This window comes from Panthera uncia, assembly GCF_023721935.1.
Source record: "Panthera uncia isolate 11264 chromosome C1 unlocalized genomic scaffold, Puncia_PCG_1.0 HiC_scaffold_3, whole genome shotgun sequence".
Lineage (NCBI taxonomy): Eukaryota > Metazoa > Chordata > Mammalia > Carnivora > Felidae > Panthera > Panthera uncia.
Genome location: NW_026057584.1, coordinates 19,082,685 through 19,105,884, shown reverse-complemented (window position 1 = coordinate 19,105,884; position 23,200 = coordinate 19,082,685). Strand labels below are relative to the sequence as shown.

Sequence of the window (23,200 nt, the reverse complement as noted above, 5' to 3'; positions counted from 1 at the left end):
CTATAGAATCAGAATCCTGAAAACTACAAAGTAGATGGTGACTGACTTAGCAGACCTAGGAAAGCCAAAACCAAATCTTAAGCCAGTAACAGAAAAGTTGAGAACCAATCCAATTTAAATCACAGACTCTTGTTCAAAAGACATACAACCTGCAAATATCATGTACCCCTGAAATTGGAGGCTAAGGAGGAAATAAAAAAAAATAAGGATTTGCTTAAAAGTGTTTTGAGAAACAGACCCCCAGGATCCCCTCCCCTCCACTTTATGCTGCTAAGCAGTGACAGAAATCTGGAGTTTCATCCTCTGGAGGGGGTAAAACACTCTCTGGACTGGGGGAACTCCAGGCACACACAGCAAATGGGGAAGCAGGCCACAATTTGCAGAGCAAACCCCTCTACCCCAGCCCTATTCCTATACGTGGCTCTCAGAACTCTGACAGCCTCATCTTTTACCTTTAGGCAAAGGCAATAAATGAGAAAACTCTTTTTTTTTTTTTTTTAAGTTTATTTACTTATTTTGAGACAGAGAGAGAGCAAGTGCACAAGTGGTGGAGGGACTCAGAGGGAGACAGAGAATTCCAAGTAGGTTCCACACTGTCAGTGCAGAGTCTGATGTGGGGCTTGAACCCACGAACTGTGAGATCAAGAGTCGGCCGCTCAACCAACTGAACCACCCAGGCCCCAGAGAAAACTCTTTTTTTTTTAGGAATCTGACCAGCCCATGACAAAGTCCTAAAATATTAACATCATCTTCAAAACAGTCCCACCCTCTAAAACTCAGAGTTGATGAACCCTAACTATTCATGTGCTCAGAGCTTCCAACCATCTTTTTATTTTTTTTTTAAGTTTATTTATTTATTTTTGTGTGTGTGAGAGAGTGCACGCTTGAGTGAGCATGTGAGTGGGCAAGGGGTAGAGAAAGAGGGGGAGAGAATCTTAAGCAGTCTCCATGCTGTCAGGCTGTCAGCAGAGCCCTATGCAGGGCTTGGACTCAAGAACTGTGAGATCATGACCTGAACCAAAACCGAGAGTCGGACACCTAACTGACAGCCACCCAGGTGCCCCCAACTATCTTTTTAGTCTCCTTTTCTTAACAATGAACGAACAACCAAAGATTACTAGACACTGAGGAAAGCCTCTAATAAGTAATATAAGACCATAAGAACCACACAGGACAGGGCAGTTGGAGGAAACAATCTATTCAGGGAGAAGAAACCTTCAAATAAACAAATCAACTATATTTAATATCCTCAGAGATTTGAGATGGTATTACTTCCATGACCACCCCCCAAAAGCTTACGAAAAAGAGAACATACACAAATCAGTTCTTGAAAAGTAGAAATATGATAGAAATAAAACACTCAAAAGAAGGTTTGGAGCTAGAGATAAGGTTAGAGAACTTTCCCAGGAAGCAGAGCAAAATTACCAAAAGATGGAAAACTAGAAAGAAGAGATGAGAAAATTTTAAGAATCAGACCAGAAAGTCTGGATAACAGAAGTTTCAAAAAGAGAAAAGAGAGTGAAAGGGAGGAAGTCAGTGAAAATTTCTTATAATTGAAGGACACAAGTTTCTCTATTAAAATGATCTTTTAAGTGCCCAGTAAAATGGATGAAACAGACCCACATCAAAGCACATCGGTATGAAACTTCATCATAGTAGAAATAAAAAGATCCTACAAGCTTTCAGACAAAAACGGGGTCATATCAGGATAAAGAATGGCTTTCATACGGCAACTCTGCAAACAAGACTTCTATCACTGCTCAGCAGCATGAAGTTGGAGGGAAACAATGCTTTCACAATGACTGCAAACCCAGAATTCTATACAGCCAAACCATCAAATACTAGGTACAGTGAAACTTGCAAGGCTTCCAAAAAAACCTGAGTCACAACCCCTCTTTTCTAAGAAAACTACTAGGACATTCTCCATCAAAGCACAAGTAGAGGGGTGCCTGGGTGGCTCAGTTGGTTAAGCATCTGACTTCGGCTTGGGTCATAATCTCATGGTTCATGAGTTTGAGTCCCACATCAAGTTCTGTGCTGTCAGTGCAGAGCGCACTTTGGATCCTCTGTCCCTGTCTTTCTCTGCCCCTCCCCCGCTTCACGTGTGTTCTCTCTCAACAATAAATGTTAAAAAAAAAAAAAAAAAAGCACAAGTACACAAGTAGACTAAGAATGAGGAAGGGTGAGATACAGGAAATGAGAGATTCAAACAAAGGAGAGAATCAGAGGGAATCCCCAGGAGAATGGTTAGGGAGCTCTCAGGGTATCTGTGCATGGATGTAAAGGGCAACCAGTTCAGACTGGAGCAATGTGACTTGTGACAGCCATTAATGCCACCACTATACCATCTTTCTAATAGAGCACAGAATGCCTGGGTGAAATCTAGCTTCAATTCTTATTTGTAATTGCCTCAACTATGTGCCAGCAAAATTCAGGCTCTCTGCTCTATGCCCTGGTGTCTAGATCAGCCTAGAGCACTCAATTTGTACCAAAGTGTTCTGTTTTGATCTATTTCTGAGAACCAGAGAAAGACTAGTGATCTTGGAAAATAAAAGTGAGCCTGCTTCCCATGACTACATGTCCCTATGGACCTCTAGTATCTGGTCCATATATTAGTTCTGCCACATGCCACAACTATGGTGAGCATTATGTTTCTAAATACTCATGATTTTGCCCACTGATTTGCCAAGAGCGAACTCTTGTAAATTCACAGGGAAACTGAGGCCACATTATCTTCTAGTAGTTCTAATCATGGCAAAATGCTCTTTCACATGTCCTTGTTATGTAATTTTTCAAAAAAAAAAAAAAAAAAAAAAAAAGGAGGGGTGATATGGATAGAGATGACAAATTATTTTTTTTAAAAAAGCTACCGGGGTGCGCCTGAGTCACTCAGTTGGTTAAGCGTCCGACTTCGGCTCAGGTCACAATCTCACAATTCATGAGTTCAAGCCCCGCGTCGGGCTCTGTGTTAACAACTCAGAGCCTGGAGCCTGCTTCAGATTCTGTGTCTCCCTGTCTTGCTGCCCCTCCCTCTGTCTAGTTCTCTGTCTCTCTCTCTCTCAAAAATAAGTAAAAACATTAAAAAAAATGTTTTTTTAATAAAAATATTAAAAAAAAGCTACTGATGGATACAAACATTAGAACAGTGGTTTTCTCTTGGGGTGGAGGGAAGAAATGGGTACACAATTTCTAAGGTTCTATTTCTTTACCTTGAAGGTGTTAAAATTTGTTATTGTCATTAAAATAATACTTTACATGTTTTTCTGTGTGCAATACAGTTCACCATAAAAACAATGTAATTAAAATAATCTCCACACCTTGAAGACTTAACTCTGTTGCTCTTTTGAGGTCATCATCTTCTTTCTGTTCCCAAGCTTCCTAAAGGGACAAAAACAAAACTAAGGTATTTAAAAAGGTACTGATTAAACTTATTTACCAAGGATGAGATCAGCCGCGCTAGAAGCATTTGCTCACAATGTTTTCCATAATCTTACAAATGTATGGAGTATGACCTTTCGAGGGATGTGGAGAAATCCTTTACTTTTTTCAACCCTGTTTTCCTAAAACACAACCTCGGGGGTTAAAAAGGCTTACATGTTATCTCTTCTAGTCAGTCACATTTGGCTTGTTAACCAAAAGCTATTCACTGTGACAGTGTGATCTAATTAATTCCCTTTCTTCTTGTATGTATGAAATGCCTGGCACACAGCAGAACCTACTTAGCAAGTTGCTCTGTTTTCTTTCCTCTGATTTACAGCATCTGCCCATTTCCGTGGTATAAATACTCCCACTGTGGCAAAGTTTAAGCTACCAACGTGATACTGAGTGCACGGCTGGGAAGAGGTGGGCACGCCTGAGCTGACGGTGAGCTAGTGTATTGCTGTCCCTAAGTCTATGACAGCAACAGAAACAATTTCCACAAGATCATTATTCAAACATTCCTATTTTATTCTTTTTTCTATTTTTTTCTTGCTTAAAAAAAACCCCGACACACGTAACAGATACTTGGTGAATACTAAATGAATGCTGCTGTTACTTTTCTAATACATCTGAGGTTCTCTTAGAAAGACAAGAACCTGTGAAAATGTCAACCTGATGACTAATTATAAAAACAGGGAAATGTTGACCCTAAAAAATTTTTCCCTCTCATCTGCAGAGAAATTTATAAACTTCATGCATAAATGAAGAAAAGATGTAATTTAAGCAGAACCGTTTTATACTTTTCCCAAGTCTAGACTTGTTTTTAGTTACTAAAGTATATAAGAAGCTTAGAATGAGCTATTCTGCATTACAGTCCTGGGAGCAATAATACTGTATTCAGGAAAGAAACAGATATTCTCTAAGAGGAAATATGATTACTTAAACTCATCCAGCATATAAAGTCTGTGCTGAAACCCAGATGGTAAAAGATACTTTTAGCTATTAATAGAATGATGCAGGTATACCAAACTGAAGAGACCTCATATTCTATTCTCAGATGTGAAGATAGGTTCTTAAGATAGTTTTAACTGGGTAGCTGACAAGAAAGAGGATATATGTCCTTTGTGCATGAAAAAGAGGTATGCTGAATTTTTTCTTTCTCTGCACTATAAGGAACTATTGTTAAGAAATCAGACCTTGGTCTTTTAGATGAAAAATAAGTTTTCTAAAACAAATGATTACTATCCATTATTTGCAAAATAGCTGACATAAATACATCTTGATGATGAGGCAGCTAGGGAGATACTTCTCACAAATAAAAGGGTACAGAACAGCTGGTTCTGAAAGCATTTTAAAGCAGCAGTTCTCAGCCTTGACTGAACACCAGAATCACTGGGAGGTTTTAAAAAATGGAGGAAGAAGTAAGGAGGAGGGAGGAAGCAAGGAGGAAGGAAGGAGAGAAGGGAGGCTGAGAGAAGGGGGAAGGGGGAGAGAGAGGGAGGAGGGGGAGAGGGGGAGGGAGGAGGGGGAGAGGGGGAGGGGGAGAGGGGGAGGGAGAGAGAGGGAGGGAGAGAGAGGGAGGGAGGGAGAGAGAGGGAGGGAAAGATATCTAGATGCCCAGACCATACCCCAGGATCCATTATATCAGAATTCCTGAGGGGAAGAACAATGCAAGTATCAGTATTTTTTAAAGCTCCCCAGATGATAGTAATGTGCAGTTAAGAATGAACCCCACTGTTCTAGAGAAATCAGATTTTAAGATTTTATTTTTAAGTAATCACTACACCCTATGAGGGGCGTGAACTTACAACCCGGAGATCAAGAGTCACATGCTTTACTGACTGACCAGCCAGGTGCCCCCAGACAAATTAGATTTATTAATCTGATTATTTGTAAACACTAAAATGGTGTGCTCATTCTAGGGAGTTTTGGTAAATTTTTATTACTAACATGACGTGGATTGCATAGGATCACACAACCATGAAAACATCACCTTTTAGTCAAGATACCTTCGGCAACTGCAATACCTCAGGCAAAAGCAACAGCTTTGGCAAATATAAGTATGAAGAACTAGAAATTTAAGATTAGATTACTATATAAGAAAAGAGCGGATAAATGTTCATCTTTTCCAGTCTATGACTGAAAGCTGAAATTTCAGATATTATTCAGATAATAGCCCTGAGAATTTTATGCTCAAATAATTCACAGGAAAGAATTCATATTGTGAGAAAGTGACCAGAACAATGCCTTAAAATATTAAAAAATCATGGTGGTATGCTGGCTATTTCTAAAGCTTGTAAAATAAAGTTGGACAGGGGATGATGTGTAATAACCCATCCTGCCTTAGCATGCAACGAATTACACTAATGGGAAGTAATCAACAATACATTTTGTTGCATTTGGAATTTCAAAAAAAGAAAAACTATCACTGTTTCTGTTTCAGAACCAAGGCAAAGTTCCAAACAAGTTTGTGTGTTTTGCTGGACCAATGCCTTAGTGTATGTAAATCACCTGGAACAATGCTTGGCACACAGTAAGTGCTTAATGCATGTTAGTTGTTGTTATTGGGGAAGACAGGTAAGGAGAAAACAGCAATAGAAGTATCTCTTACTTGTTCCTGAAGGCTCTGAGCCAATGCCTGCTGAAGTTCTTGCTCTTCCCTTTCACGTTCCATATCATACTGCTGGAGCCAATCAACCTCTCCTTGAGATCCTTCTGGAGTTTTATTTTCTTTATTCTCATCACAGTCTTTAGTTATCTCAGTAAAACTGGCAGGATCTGAGGAAGCAGAACAAGACGTAACTGGGAAATCCTCTCTAATAAACTGAAATCTCTGGACTAGAGTGACACCTACTGTTCAGAGAGTAACTGACCCGAACCTCATATATGACTTGCTTGGGACACACAATTTCATCTTGCTACATTTAGATCATGGTTTCTCAATCTCAGCACTACTGACATTCTGGGTGGGATAATTTTTTGTTGTTTGAGGGGGCTGTCCTATGCACTGCAGAATGTTCAGCAACATCCTTGGTCTCTACCTACTAGATGTCAATAGCAACCCCCTTCCCCAGATGTGACCACCAAAAATGACAGACATTGTCAATGTCCCCTGGGGGGCCAAAACTGTCCTTGGTTGAGAACCACTGATCTACAGCAATGTTCTGAAACGTAACCAATCAGGAAGCACTATGGCTGAGGATGGAGAAAAATGAACAGCCATATTCATAGCCGGTCACAATGTCACATAGCCAAGTATTAGGAATAAAGCATTGTTTAGAGTAAATGAAGAATTAGGCTAGAATGATTAAGCTAACATTGAGATTTTTTCTCATTATTAAATTAGGTCAAATGAGTGTGTGTTTTCATTAATAATCAAATAAACCTTGTACATATCCTAAATCAAAAGAGCTACATGAAATACGTAAACACTTCATGTACTGCACAAGTATATGACTATATATGTTTAAAACATCCACACAAGGAGATAAGAAGAAAAAATCTTTCATTTCTTTCTGTTCCTTCTCAATCTCTAGACCACAGCTAGCTGGGATAAACAGTATGGTCATGATTTCGTTCTGGTTATTTGAACTGTGAGAACAAAAACATCTCATTATGATTTTTAATATAGGTAAGAGTGGGTAGACAGAGTTCAATGCTTTCTTTTTCTCAAACACTACAAAAGCAAATATTATCATCTTAACAAGTTAGGGAAAGTCTCATAAAAAGAATTTAACTGGCAAACAAGAATTACCTTTACAGATTCATTTTATATAGATTGTGTTAAAATTAGCATATGCTCTTTATCTGCCCTAATACTGTATCTTAACCACTTAAACGATAGATTTTCCACAGCACTACCAATTAATCTAAGGTTTACAACATCTTGACTTTAGACTCTAAATCAGTAAGTTGTCATCATTTTTTAATTGTATCAAATTGTTGACTGAATACTTACCATTAAAACTCTGAATACTCATTAAAAGAGAAAAACTCTTCGAATATATTAAGTGCAAAAGCAATATGATCCCAATTAAAAAATTATATAAAAGATGTAATTTCTGGGGCGCCTGGGTGGCTCAGTCAGTTAAGTGTCCGACTTCAGCTAGGTCACAATCTCGTGGTCTGTGAGTTTGAGTCCTGTGTCAGGCTCTGTGCTGACAGCTCAGAGTCTGGAGCCTGCTTCGGATTCTCTCTGCCCCTTCCTCGCTCACATTCTGTCTCTCTCTCTCTCTCTCTCTCTCTCTCAAAAATAAACAAACATTAAAAGATATAACTTCTTCCTTTCCTCTATTCTTGGAGAAAGTCATTTCCACAAGCTGGAAGGGGGAGCTCTGAAGTCTCTCTGACCCTGCCTGTCCCTCTGGCCTTAGCTTATTGGACCAGGAATGGATATTTGAGTCAACCAATCTGATTACTGCTGGAAATGTGGAACTAAGACATTCAAAATTAGCTGATGTTGAACATTTTAAGTGGAAGAAAGATTTGGGAGTTGAGGCTGCTATTTTAGACCTAAGATAAATATTATTACTTTTATTACCAAAATATACTCATTAAAAAAAGGTAATTTTTCTTAACCAATAATTTTCTGCATTCCAGGTACTGATGTGCCCCACAAATCCTAAAATCATACTACCAATTAATCCACGTGATAGAAAACCAAAGCATTACTTTGAGATGCTAAAATCAAGATAGATTTGTTATCAGGACAAGATTATCAGATGGATACAAACATTACTTAAGATCTATGGGAACAAATATGACCATGGAATAATAACACTCTTGTAAGGAACTTGATCAATGGATAGAAGGAAAGCCACATGTCAGAATTTAACATTTTTACACTGAACACATATCTTCTGCTTCTTCCCCTACACCAAATGAAACCTGCTCCTTTCCTATAGTCTATGTTTCAGTGAAAGGGATCACTATACACAGTTTTTTTTTTTTAAGGTTTATTTTTATTTTTTGAGAGTGAGTGGGGGAGGGGCAGAGAGAGAGGGAGATGAGGATCTGAAGCAGGCTCTACACTGAGAGCAAAGAGCCCAATGTGGGGCTCAAACTCACAAACTGAGATCGTGACCTGAGCCGAAGTCAGAAGCTTAACCGACTGAGCCACCCCTGCACCTTATGTGCCTTTTTTAAAGACAGAAAGCTGGTGTCATTTTTTACTTATCCCTCATATCAGGTAAGTCATTATTTCCTAACTATCTCTTCAATCCATCGACTTTTCCTTCAAATGCCAAAACCTTGGCCTAAGGCATCATTAGTTTTTGACCTAGACAACTGAAGTAACTTCTTAACAGGTCTCACAGGATTACTTTGAATTTCTTCTCTCATAAATGTGCTATAGTGCAGCCAGAATGGTCTTTTTATTTTTTTAAACTTTTTTTTTTTTTTTAATTTTTAATGTTTATTTATTTTTGAGAGAGAGAGAGAAACTGAGTGGGACAGGAACAGAGCCTGACATGCGGCTCGAACCCATGAACTGCGAGATCATGACCAGGACACTTAACCAACTGAGCCACCCAGGCACCCTTTTTAAAATTTTTTTAAAAAGTTTATTTATTTATTTTGAGAGGGAGTGAGAGCGAGTGAGAGCGACAGAGAGAGAGAGAGAGAGAGAGAGAGCGCGCGCGCGCGGTCACATGCATATGCAAGTGGGGGAGGGCAGAGAGAGTGGGAGAGAGGGAATCCCAGTGCAGAGTCTGATATGGTGCTCAAACTCATGAACCATTAGATCATGACCTGAGTCAAAGGTGGATGCTTAACCAATTGAGCCACCCAGGTGCTTTGAGAATGATCTTTTTCAAATATAAATCTTTATCAAACACTTGTTTGCTTATAACTATTCAATAACTTCCTAATGGTTCTGAAATAAAAGTCCAAACTTCTAAAAATGGGTTTAGGCCATGTAAAAACTAGAGATGCATAGCTTTTTCTCTTTTGCTTTTCTTCCTCAACACTATGCTCCAGTCATGCAGATCATTCTGAACTTTTTTGTTGCCTACTAACTTGCCATGGCCTCTCTCACATCTCAACCTCTGCACATACTCTTCCCTCTGGCTGGTGTCCGGAGACAGTGAAACCTTACTTGGCAGTCTTCTTGCCCCTCCTCAGTTGATTCATGAGACAATGTGCTGGGCCCCAAATAATTACTGAGAATCTACTATGCACCAGGAATTGTTGTGGAAGGTGGGACTACAGCAACAATTAAAGCAAGATGGCCCTTGTCCTCAAGTAGCTTAAGTGCAAAGACTCTGAGACGAGAATGAACTTAGCATATTTGTAGGAACAAAGAGAGACAAAGCCAGTATAGCTAAGTGGAGTGAAAGAGGGGGAGAGTGGAGACAGGCCATAGTAAGAAGCGTGGATGGGGGTGCCTGGTTGGCTCAGTCAGTTAAGTGTCTGACTTTGGCTCAGGTCATGATTTCATGGTTCGTGAGTTCGAGACCTATATCCAGCTCCCTGCTGTTAACACAGCCTGCTTTGGATCCTCTGTCTCCCTCTCTCTGTGCCCCTCCCCAGCTTGTGCTCTCTCTCTCTCTCTCTCAAAAATAAACATTCAAAAAGAAAAAAAAGAAAGAAAGAAAGAAAAAAGAAGCTTGGATGAAGTGTAATGGCAAATCATAATAAGTTTTAAATGTTTACTTATTTATTTTGAGATGCAAGGGAGGGGGGGAGGGGCAGAGAGAGGGAAGGAGAGAGCATCCCAAGCAGGTTCCACCCTACCAGGGCAGAGCCCAAGGTAGGGCTCAATCCCATAAACCATGAGATCATGACCTGAGCCCAAATCAAGAGCTGGGTGCTTAACTAACTGAGCTAGCCACCCAGGCGCCCTGCCAAGTGGACATTTTACGTAGGCATCTCAATACCAAAATTTAAAGCTCAGCTGAGAGATCCAAGCTAGAGGTATGAATTTGGTAGTTCATCGGTCTGTGAGGCTGTGGTAAAATATGAGATCACTCAGGGAGAGAGCTTCAGTAGCAAAAAGACAGCTAAGGATGGTATTCTGGGAATACTCCGACAATCAGAGTTCTGATGAGGGGAGGGAAACTAAAGTGACTTGGTTTAGTAGGAAGAAAACTCCCTGACAAGCATGGTGTCATGGAAGCTCAGAGAAAAAAAAAATGTATAAAAGTTTTGAATGTTAAGGAAGGAGTGGTGAATTATGTGAAATACTGCTAATGTAAACTTGATAAACCATTTCAGGGGAGTGATGGGGAAGAAAGCCCACTTGCAGAGAGCTGGTGAGAGAATGGGTGGTGGTAAGAAAGTAGAGAGAATGAATAAAACACTTTCAGAGAATTCTGTTGTGAGTGGAGCAAAGGAAGAGAGCAGTAGCAGTAGGGGAATGTATGGTAACAAGAGAGTTTTTTAAAAATGGATTTTTACCCCATAACCAGTAAGGAAATCGAATTCGTAATCAAAAGTCTCCCAAAAAACAAGAGTCCAGGGCCAGATGGCTTTCCAGGGGAATTCTACAAACACTTAAGGAAGAGTTAACACCTATTCTCTTGAAGCTGTTCCAAAAAATAAAAATGGAAGGAAAACTTCCAAACTCTTTCTATGAAGCCAGCATTACCTTGATTCCAAAACCAGACAGAGACCCCACTAAAAAGGAGAACTATAGACAAATTTCCCTGATGAACATGGATGCAAAAATCCTCAACAAGATATTAGCCAACCGGATCCAACAATACATTCAAAAAATTATTCACCACGACCAAGTGGGATTTATACCTGGGATGCAGGGCTGGTTCAGTATCTGCAAAACAATTAACATGATTCATCACATCAATAAAAGAAAGGACAAGAACCATATGATCCTCTCAATAGCTGCAGAGAAAGCATTTGACAAAATACAGCATCCTTTCTTGATAAAAACTCTCAAGAAAATAGGGATAGAAGGAGCATACCTCGAGATCATAAAAGCCATATATGAACAACCCAACGCTAATATCATCCTCAATGGGGAAAAACTGAGAGCTTTCCCCCTAAGGTCAGGAACAAGACAGGGATGTCCACTCTTGCCCCTGTTATTCAACATAGTATTAGAAGTCTTAGTCTCTGCAATCAGACGACACAACGAAATAAAAGGCATCCAAATCGGCCAGGAGGAGGTCAAATTTTCACTCTTCGCAGAAGACATGATACTCTATATGGAAGACCCTAAAGATGCCACCAAAAAACTGCTCGAACTGATTCATGAATTAAGCAAAGTTGCAGGATATAAAATCAACACACAGAAATCGGTTGCATTCCTATACACCAACAATGAAGCAACAAAAAGAGAAATCAAGGAATTGATCCCATTTACAATTGCACCAAAAGCCATAAAATACTTAGGAATGAATCTAACCAAAGAGGTGAAAAATTTACACACTTAAAACTATAGAAAACTTCTGGAAGAAATTGAAGAAGACACACAAAAAAAGGAAAAAGATTCCATGCTCCTGGATAGGAAGAACAAATATTGCTAAAACATCGATACTACCCCAAAGCAATCTACATATTCAATGCAATCCCTATCAAAATAACACCAGCATTCTTCACAGAGCTAGAACAAGTAATCCTAAAACTTGTGTGGAACCAGAAAAGACCAAGCAATCTTGAAAAAGAAAACCAAAGCAGGAGGCATCACAATTCTGGACTTCAAGCTATACTACAAAGCTGTAATCATCAAGAAAGTATGTTACTGGCACAAGAACAGACACTCAGATCAATGGAACAGAACAGAGAACCCAGAAATGGACCCACAAACGTATGGCCAACTAATCTTTGACAAAGCAGGAAAGAATATCCAGTGGAATAAAGACAGTCTCTTCAGCAAGTGGTGCTGGGAAAACTGGACAGCAACATGCAGAAGAATGAACCTGGACCACTTTCTTACACCATACACAAAAATAAACTCAAAATGGATGAAAGACCTCAATGTAAGACAGGAAGCCATCAAAATCCATGAGGAGAAAGCAGGCAAAAACCTCTTTGATCTTGGCCGCAGCAAGTTCTTACTCAATGCATCTTCGGAGGCAAGGGAAACAAAAGCAAAAACTAACTACTGGGACCTCAACAAACTAAAAAGCTTCTGCACAGCAAAGGAAACAATCGGCAAAACTAAAGGCAACCGACAGAATGGGAGAAGGTATTTGCAAACGACATTATCAGATAAAGGGTTAGTATCCAAAATCTATAAAGAACTTATCAAAGTCAACACCCAAGAAACAAATAATACAGTGAAGAAATGAGCAAAAAACAGGAATAGACACTTCTCCAAAGAAGACATCCAGATGGCCAACCGACACATGAAAAAATGCTCAACTTCACTTATCATCAGGGAAATACAAATCAAAACCACAATGAGATACTACCTTACACCTGTCAGAATGGCTAACATTAACAACTCCGGCAACAACAGATGTTGGCGAGGATGTGGAGAAAGAGGATCTCTTTTGCATTGTTGGTGGGAATGCAAGCTGGTGCAGCCACTCTGGAAAACAGTATGGAGGTTCCTCAGAAAACTAAAAATAAAATCACCCTATGACCCAGCAATTGCACTACTAGGTATTTATCCAAGGGATACAGGTGTGCTGTTTCGAAGGGACACATGCACCCCAATGTTTATAGCAGCACTATCAACAACAGTCAAAGTATGGCAAGAGCCCAAATGCTCATCAACGGATGAATGGAAAAAGAAGATGTGGTATATATATACAATGGAGTATTACTCGGCAATCAAAAAGAATGAAATCTTGCCATTTGCAACTACGTGGATGGAACTGGAGGGTATTATGCTAAATGAAATTAGTCAGAGAAAGACAAATATCATATGACTTCACTCATATGAGGTCGTTAAGAGACAAAACAGATGAACATAAGGGAAGGGAAACAAAAATAATATAAAAACAGGGAGGGGGACAAAACATAAGAGACTCATAAATATGGAGAACAAATTGAGGGTTACTGGAGGGGTTGTGGGAGGGGAATGGGCTAAATGGGGAAGGGGCACTAAGGAATCTACTCCTGAAATCATTGTTGCACTATATGCTAACTAATTTGGATGTAAATTTTTAAAAAATAAAAATAAAAATGGATTTTTAGGGGCACTTGGATGGCTCAGTCGGTTAAGCATCGCCTTCGGCTCAGGTCATGATCTCGAGGTTTGTGAGTGGTTCATGAGTTTGAGTCCCACATGAGGTTCTCAGCTCTCTGCTGTCAGCACAGAGCTCACTTTAGATACTCTGTTTTCCTCTCTTTGCCCCTCCCCCTCTCCCTTCCTCCCTCCCTCTCTCTCTCAAAAATAAACATTAAAAAAAAAAGATGGGTTTTTAATCATTTTAGAGATTAAGGCACACGAGAGTAATTTACAAGAGAGGGAAGACTTGATGCAGAAGAGAAGGTATAATTTCAAGACAGAAGGTCAAGAAACAAGTGGATGAAATTCTGAGTATGAATGGAGGGACTGGCCTTAAAGAGCAGGGATATTTCCTCCATAACAAAAGTGAAGGCAGAATGTTCATCTGATTACATCTATTTTCTTTCTTTCTTTTTTTTTTTTAAGTTTATTTATTTTTGAGAGAGAGAACAAGCCTGAGCGGGGAGGCGTGGAGAGACAGAGAGGGAGGGAGAGAATCCCAAGCAGGTCTGCACTGCAGTGCAGAGCCCAAGGCGGGACTTGACCCCATGAACTGTGAAATCATAACCTGAACCGAAATCAAGACACTTAACCAACTGAGCCACCCAGGTGCCCATGACTGGAAACCGTAATGAGATCAAGTCATCACTGACAACAGAACAGGACACTAGGTTAAGCTGGACGGAGAGAAGGTATCTGAAAGGTGGCACAGTTACTGATGACGACAAAGTCAAGGGAAGGGTTTCTCAAACATTAGCATGCATCAGAATGACTTGGGAGTCAAAACACAGAATGCCAACTCCTACATCCAGAGTTTCTTATTCAGTAAGTCTGGGGTGGGGCCATTAATGGCATTTCCAGCCATTTCCCACGTGATACTGATGATCTGTGAAAATACTCTGAGAACCACTGGTCTAAAACAGGACTACTGTCAGTGATCAAGATGGGGTAGGAAAAAAGATCTTTGGAATTAAGATCAGGAACTGAGAAACCAGGATTTTGAAAGGATCATTTATGAAGATGCTGAGGGCTCTACGATGTTGATGAGAGAACATGAAAGGTAAAAGACAGCTATAGGAAGAGATAGATAGGTGGCAAAGTTTAATGTCTTACACTTCGAGAAGCTGGATTTTTGTAGAATAAAAAGAGGCAGAGGTCTGGTGATGGCAGTGAGTAACAAGAAAAAAACTCATCCCATCTCCAAGGTCTGAAGTTTTATGGTATGGGAAAAAACAACTTATGCTTAAAGAACAATAGGGCAATCCACAACGGGAGCCTTTCAAAGGAAAAACTGGCCGTGAATACATACTAAAGACACCTAACAATCAAATGCAGTGGGTAAACTCTGGGTTCTAGGTGGGGAAAAAAAGTATAAAAAATATTTTGGAGAACAACTGGAGAAACGTGTGTGGCCTCTACACTGGAATTATATATGGACACAGCGTTAATATTGCTGAGATAACTGTTATGTAAAATAATTTCCATATATTTAGGAGACTGAGGCTGAAGTGTTTTAGGGTGAAGAATCATGATACCTGCAATTCCAAACAGTTGCTTTAAAAAGGAAAAGTGCACAGGGCATTTTGGTGGCTCAGCTGAACGTCCAGCTCTTGGTTTTGGCTCAGGTCACGATTTCGACTCAGGTCATGATTTCACGGTTGTGGGTTTGAGCCTCACATTAGGCTCTGTGATGACAGTGCAGAGCCTGCTTGGGATTCGTACTCTCTCTCTCAAAAATAAAAAACAAAAAACTTAAAAAAAAAAAAGAAAGAAAGAAAAAAAGTGCATACATACATGTATGTAGTCTGCAAAGATGGCCTCCAATGAACTACGCAGTACTCTTACTACCAGTATTCTTTACTCTGGTGTAGGCACCCCCACAGTGAACATGGGAGTGCTTTAAGCAACAAAATGTGGTGGAATTGATTCTGTGCTGATTTTAAGCTTAAATAAAGGAGACCTGGTAGCTTCTTCCCCTTCTGTGCTTTTGGGAGCCCTGAACTGTAATGTAAGAAGCTTAGCTATCTTGCTAGAGAGAACACAAGGAGAAGGAGACGCCCTGAGATTACATGAAGAGATGAAAAGATGAAGAGGGGGAGGGGAAAAAAGAATGGAGAAGATATCTAGCCATCCCAGCAGACTCTTCTAACCAACATCACCAAGGTGCCTAGATGAGCCATCTAGGATGTTACAACCTAGTCAAACCCCAGCCAACATCACAGGAAGCAGAGGAGCTACTAGCTAAGACCAGTCAATCCAAGAGTTATGAGAGATAATGTTATTGCTGTTTTAAGATACTAATTTCGGGTAACTGCTGCACAACCATACACACACAGACACACACAATGACACAATGACACACAGACAGACAGATACACACACACACACACACACACACACACACACACACACACTATGAGGGAAGAAAGCAAATGTGACGAAATGTTAAATAATGTATCTATTCAATTTCTCTCTAGATTTGAACATTTTTAAAGTAAAAAACTTATGGAGAATATGATATTTGATACTGCTAATTTTTAAAAGTATGATAATGGGATTGAGGATATGTTTTCTTAAAAAGGAGCTCTTTTAGAGACATTGAAATCTTTACTGATGAAATGATCTAATATCTTGGATTTAGATCTAGGGGTGCCTGGATGTCTCAGTCGGTTGAGCGTCTGACTCTTGATTTCAGCTGAGATCATGATCTCACGGTTTGTGAAACTGAGCCCCATGTCAGGCTCCATGCAAACAGCGCAGAGCCTGCCTGGGATTCTCTCTCCTTCTGCTCGCGCTCTCTCTCTCAAAATAAACATTAAGAAAAATAATCTAGGGGATGGGGTAGAGAAGGAAGATAGGGTATAGATGAAACAAGATTGACTTTTTGATAATTACTGTTGATAATGGGTACAAGGATGAAGATTCATTATACTCATCTCTCTACTTCTGTCCTTGGTCTATATTTTCCAGAAATTTAAAAAAAAAAAAAAAAAGTCTGCAGGAAAAGCAAGGTCTTTGGGTTTCGGTTATAGTAAGAAGGTGAATGGAACCATGACATTAAAGAAACGGGAAACACAACAAAGGCTTGCCTCCAATTGGGGAAGACAGGAGCTAGAGAACAGACAGTTTTACAAAAAGGATATAAAGTACTTACTAACAAGTTTGCTCTCCCCAAAGCTCTTATACAGTTGCAAGCCACCTGTGGTTATTAATGATTTTGATAACTCAGTGTTCTCCCTCATTGGCACAGATAATAAGGTAGAACTAATTGTATAGAAGAATAACTTCCTTTGTTAATTTTAGGGAGATGTAAGACGTAGCAAAGAAGTGGAAGGAAGAGGTGAATGCAGGAATTACTGGTGAAAGGTAAAAGCACTGATATTAACCAATAATATGTAAGGGTGGTGACTATGAGTTTAAGAAAAGAAAGGGATTTCCTAAAGATACTTGCATCAAGAAAGGGAAAAAAAGGGAACACTCAGATCCAAAAACCATCAGCTTTTTGTTTCCATTTAAACTGAGAATATACTAATTCTTATTTTCACTTGCACATAAACTCAGTTGATGAGACTTAACCCCAAAGAATACAGAAAATAATTATGATATACTACTGTTCTCTTCATCTCCAAAATTTCAGGCTTGATGTACTGAAACACATCAGCTACACAGATATAGATAATGTGGATATCAGGAGAAAAATATTAGATTGTTACAGGAAGAGACAGTAAAAGTTTTTACACCTATAACTGTTAAAATACCCACAGTACAAGGCAAGGAGGCTCAGCTCTGTTGTTATCATTGACAGATTTGAGAAATAACAAAATAGAAATAATTAGTACAAAATAATTTTCTATCCATATAGCCCTTTACAATATATGTATATTTGATCTAACATTCTAATCACAACTTTCCAAAGCATGCCTGGTGTATCCCCATACAGTGATCAGAAAGCTGACTGTCAAAGTGGTTAAATCTCCTATTTAGAAATTCATAGCTAGTCAGTGGTACAGCCAAGATTAGAGGCTCAGGGGTGCCTGGGTGGCTCAGTGGGTTAAGCATCTGACTCAGGTCACGATCTCAAGGTCATGAGTTTGAGCCTGCTTGGGATTCTCTCCCCACCGCCACGCCCCCGCCCCCGCCCCGGCCTTCTGCTGCTCATAGGTGCTCTCCTTCAAAAAAAATAAGCTTAAAAAAAAAAAAAAAAAAAAAAGATTAGAGGCTCAAAACTTGACCTCTTAGTTCAGTGGTGTTTCTATCATTATAAAGGGATGAACCCAAAGAATGGAGAACTCAATCTATACACTAAAACTCAGTACAAATTCAAATACAGAAAAATGAGGAAAGAATTATACAAATTTCTGAGAGAGCAGTGGTGAGGAAAAAAGTGGCCAAAAAATGACACATTTACTTATGTGCACAAAGGAATCCTAACTTTTCTTTTGATGTACACTTAAAGGGATAAGGCATACTTTACCAGCAGCCTCTGGATACTACTCAAAATATTTACTCCTCGTTTTTTAAACTGCTTTGGGGGGGGGGGGGAAGCATGAAAATATTATTAGCCTTATTACACAGATTCATTTCACCTCCCATTATTGAGAAGCCGCTTGTCCCGATAAGGCTACAGAACACCGCTGTGCCTTAACAGATGATTCTTTTCATTAAACCTACCAGGCTCTGCAAGTGTTTTGGGCTTCTCCGTTTCCACAGGGTCTTGATTTTCAGGCATTTCTTGAATATCATCTTCTGCAAATCCAGTATCTGGGCTGCTGGTTGGTTTATCATCATCTTCATGACTCAGGGATGGTGAAGCTTCTCTCTTACTTATCTCTAAAACGGCTGCTAGAAGCTCTTCTTCACTCATCCCATCAAATCCAGAGTTTTCCAATTCAGACTTATCAGGCTCTATTCTGCATGATTTGGAATCCTGAAGAAGAGAGTTACTTTTAGAGGAAACCAGAATGCCTATGAATATAGCAGTCTTAGAGTTTAAAGTAAGAAGTTTATTTCTAAAAAGTTTCCTTTCTTTGAAGTTTTAGGTTATTTAACAATCAATAACCAATATATAAATTCACTGGCAAGCCTAATTTTCTTTTAAATAAATACACGGGGATACAGGTTTATTTTATTAAGTATGCTCTTTGTAGAAATTTAGAAAATACCTAAAAATAATAAAACAAATTCACTCAAAATTCATCACTCAGGGATAATTCCTACAGGTATCTTTGGTGTATTTTCTTTCAGTTACGCGTGTACTACACTAGAAATGTTTTCACTACACCTCATATTTACTTTTATTCTTATTATAATTAAAAACTTTTTTTCACGTTTGAGAGAGAGTGTAAGCGTGTGCGCATGCACAAGTAGGGGAGGGGCAGAGGGAGAGAGGGAGAGAAAGAAACCCAATCAGGCTCCACGCTGTCAGAGCAGAGCCCAAGGTGGGGTTCGATCCCATGAATCATGAGATCATGATGTGAGCAAAAATCAAAGGCTTTCATTTCTCATTCTGACTTTCATTTCTCATTCAGGGTGAGCAACCACAAACTATCTTTAGCTTTGAAATTAGATGGGAAAGAAGTCAATAAAAAATAACTATTAAATTAAGTGTTACCTAACCAAAAGGGAGATTTAAAATCAAACATTCACACGAGATGATGCAAACTCCTAGAGAAGCTTCAAGGTATTAACTATTATTATGTGTCAAGATTGAAAATGATGAAGTTACACCTTCTCACATCCATTATTTAAACCTTTAAATTAAAACAAAAAATTTTTTTTAATGTTTATTTTTGAGACAGAGGGAGACAGAGTGTGAGTGGGGAGGGGCAGAGAGAGAGAGGGAGACACAGAATCTGAAGCAGGCTCCAAGTTCCGAGCTGTCTGCACAGAGCACAATGCGGGGCTCGAATTCACGAACTGTGAGATCATGACCTGAGCCGAAGTCGGACGCCTAACCGACTGAGCCACCCAGGCACCTCAATTATTTAAACCTTTAGATGACCTGATTGGCCTGTTGATGTAAAACGTTTACTAGAGTCTCCCATATATTAAAAATTAGTATTAAAAAAAATGAGTAATTATTTCGGGACCAGTATGTGAAAGTAGCTCTGAACCTGTAACAACTTTCATTTCTTAAGTCTCAATCCTGGAAACAACTTAAGTGTCCATCAATAGATAAGTAAAAATGTGGCATATACAATGGAATACTATTCCACCACAAACAAGAAATGAAATCTTGCCATTTGTAACAACATGGATAGATCTTGAAGTTATTACACTAAATGAAATAAGTCAGAAAAAGACAAGTACCATATGATCTCACTTACACGTGGAATCTGAAAAACACAAAAAACTTCCCACCAAGCTCATAGATGTAGAAACAGACTAGTGGTTGCTAGGGACCAGAGAGGTGGTGTGTGCGAGTGTGAGAGAGTGTGTGTGTGTGTGTGTGTGTGTGTGTGTGTGCATGCACGCGCGGGTGCTGGTGTGAAGTGGGTAAAGCAGGCCAAAAGGTACAAACGTCCAGTTATAAAATAAATAAGTCATGAGGATGTAACGTACAGAATTAGGCTATTGTTAATAACCTGTTGTGGGGCACCTGGGTGGCTCAGTCAGTTGAGTGTCTGACTTCAACTCTGGTCATGATCTCACAGTTCGTGAGTTTGAGCCCCGTGTTGGGCTCTGTGCTGACAGCCCAGAGCCTGGAGCCTGCTTTCAGAATCTGTGTCTTCACTAGTCTCTGCCCCTTGCGTACTCACACTCTGTCTCTCTCTCTCTCTCTGTCTCAAAAACAGATAAACATTAAAAAATATATATATTATATGCATATTTGAAAGCTGCATAAGAAAACAGATCTTAGAAGTCCTCATAAGAAAAAAAATTGGGGGGAGGTAACTGTGTATGGTAACAGATGTTAACTAGACTTACTGTGGTGATATTATTGCAATACATACAAATATTGAATCATTATGCTGTATGCTTGAAACAAATATGTCAATTATACTTCAAATAAAAAAAAATTCCCAGGGGCATCTGGATGGCTCAGTCGGTTAAGCGTCTGACTTCAGCTCAGGTCATGATCTCAGTTTGTGAGTTTGAGTGTCGTGTCAGGCTCAGTGCTGTCAGCTCAGAGCCTGGAGCCTCCTTCGGATTCTGTGTCTTCCTCTCTGTCTGCCCCTCCCCTGCGTGCTCTCTCTCTCTCAATAAATAAATAAACATTAAAAAAAAAAAAAAAAAGAATAACTTAAATCCCAATCCATTTTTAAACAGACTGGTTTTATAGTTATAGAAAGTACACTCTTTAAAACTAGTGTTTCAACAGATCCATTAAGTTTATGATCTACCCTGTGTATTTATTATGTTTGCTGATGCTGGTTATAAAGGCATGTGTTTGGACAGTAAGAGCTATACAAATATTTGCCAAGTATTTTGATGAGAAATTACTTACTTTTTCTAAGTCTTCCTGCTGTTGTTCACAGCCTGACACTTCACAAAGTCTCTGGCTAAGGGCCACAGAGCGTTTTAGCTCATCCTCACTGTCGGAATCAAGGCATAAAGCCAAGGAACTCTTGGATTTGAAGGTGAAATTCCTGTAATTTAAGAAAATAAAAACCTATATGAGTCTGATAAATACTTGTCCTTGTTATTTCCTTGATGCATATAATACCAAAATAAAACAAAAAACTTTTCCATTATGGAATGATTTACAGAGAAAAAAGGATACAGAAGAGATATATTTAAGCATTACCTTTGCCCCACTCCAAAACAGCCATGCTTTGAAAATTAGACAATTCTTACGCTATTATATATCATCCGTAAACCAATCACTTTGTGCCTTTTTTCTTTTAATGATCAACCCCAAAGTAGTTTTTGTTTTTATAAAGCAAGTACTCTACTGAATGCATGCAGACATGGCAATGAATAAATGTTTTTGACAACTTTGTGCATGAGGACTAATTTTTGATCTTTTTAATTATGATCCATGTATTCTAAAATTAACAGTAACATTCCACTTATCCAATTATATGTAAGTCAGACTTCCGGCAACCTCTAGTTTCCAGAACGCAGGGATTCAAAACTAAGAAAAAAGGCTTCTCAGGAAAGCAGTAGTTTCAAAGCCCATGCACTTTACTCTTTAAACAGGGACCCTTTCTTTCCCAGGAAATGGTGCATAAAATAAGGTAGCAAGTTCATCAAGAAATGAGAGCTAGGAAATGAGAGAGAATAACCACAAAAAGGGCAATAAAGAACTATAAAGTCATTTAATATAAACTGTTTTGTAAGAATTAAAAGCCTCTGAGGGCATGATCATATTAAAACACAGTGTAATAGGTGATACTCATAATGCTGATTCTAAGTCATTAAAATATATTTAAATTACCTTCAGTTTATTTTATTTAAGAATATAAAGAATTCTGTAAGGTTACAGAGTACAGAACCATCTAAAATGGCTAAGCATTTTAAAGATCGATGCTTAAAAAGGCAAGCTTTGGCTACGCAAAATATCATTCTTCAATGATACCAGATAAGTAAGGTGTTACTGCATTGTCTTCTAAGTGAGCTGAAAATAAACTAAAAGAAAAAGTGGAAAAGGTCAAAGAGCACGAATTTTCTTTGATGAAGGTTAACGTAAATTTGTATACTATACTAAAAAAAAAAAAAAAAAAGTAAAATGGAAATTGGAAAAATGCAATTCATCTAAATGTAAAAACTGTAAATAAACATATAGAATGATGGCACCAAGAAATAAGAGGCCACAATGGAAACCAGGAGGATCGCATAGCAATGTAGATCAAAGAAAAGAGGCAAGTGGTCAGTGATAAACCCAAACATAGTCTGTGGCTGAGAGCACCCAGGATATCACTGCACTCCAGCCTACACACTTGAATAGCCTCCCATTAGGTGTTCAAAAGGGTTTTTAGCATAACTTAGAAATAGCCAATCAGCCGTCTTAATTCCTCATTTCTGATTTCATGCTCACCAAGCAAAACTGAATGTATTAATTTGTTTATGCATGTAAATACTTTGCTGAAGGAGGGTGACACCTGGCCACTAAAATACCAGGGTCAAATGTGACAAAGGACATTGTAGAGGAACCAATGGTATTCTTATTCATAACTCAGCCTCTTTTAAGTTTGATCGGCATGACAGGTCTTCTAGGGCCTAATTAATTATCCTTTATTGATCAGCTCTCAAATTCTCATACCAGTAGACCCTGGAGAACAGATGACCATGCCAAATATAATGATGCCCAATGAAACCATCTCTTTCTTGAAACTATAGTGATTTGGTACATAAAGAGTGCATTCCATTAATAATTACTATATTCACAGAAGGCAGCTTGCCTGTAGTAAGGAAAAATATTCATCCTGTAAATGCATCACTTGCTCACTTTCTAAGCAGCCAAGTGGTATTGCTCATTTGTATCTTGAGAACGGGCAAGAGTATTCATATCGGTACCATTTCAGATTTCTAGTCATGTTAGTCATCTGGTTTTAATTGCACTGAAAAATAATTAACAGGAGGAAAAGAAAATAGCAGTTCCCAAATGTCATTTTATGGTTATATTAGCCCCCCAAAGCCCTTAAACAACAAAGTGTTTAATTTTAAAGATAAATGACAACCAAGTCATTTAGAATTGTCTAA

At 38.9% G+C, this 23,200-nt stretch overlaps 1 protein-coding gene across 5 annotated transcripts in view; it reads right to left on the bottom strand.

The window, feature by feature from the left end:
- USP37 (ubiquitin specific peptidase 37) overlaps positions 1-23,200 on the bottom strand; it is a 97,900-nt gene that overhangs the window by 8,665 nt on the left and 66,035 nt on the right. For all 5 annotated transcript variants that reach the window (XM_049614884.1, XM_049614889.1, XM_049614885.1 and 2 more), the window contains 4 exons: positions 21,003-21,144; positions 18,227-18,482; positions 6,032-6,198; positions 3,318-3,378 (listed from right to left, as the gene is read on the bottom strand). In XM_049614884.1, coding sequence (XP_049470841.1) covers positions 3,318-3,378; positions 6,032-6,198; positions 18,227-18,482; positions 21,003-21,144 — 626 coding nt within the window. The remainder of the gene's footprint in view (positions 1-3,317; positions 3,379-6,031; positions 6,199-18,226; positions 18,483-21,002; positions 21,145-23,200) is intronic.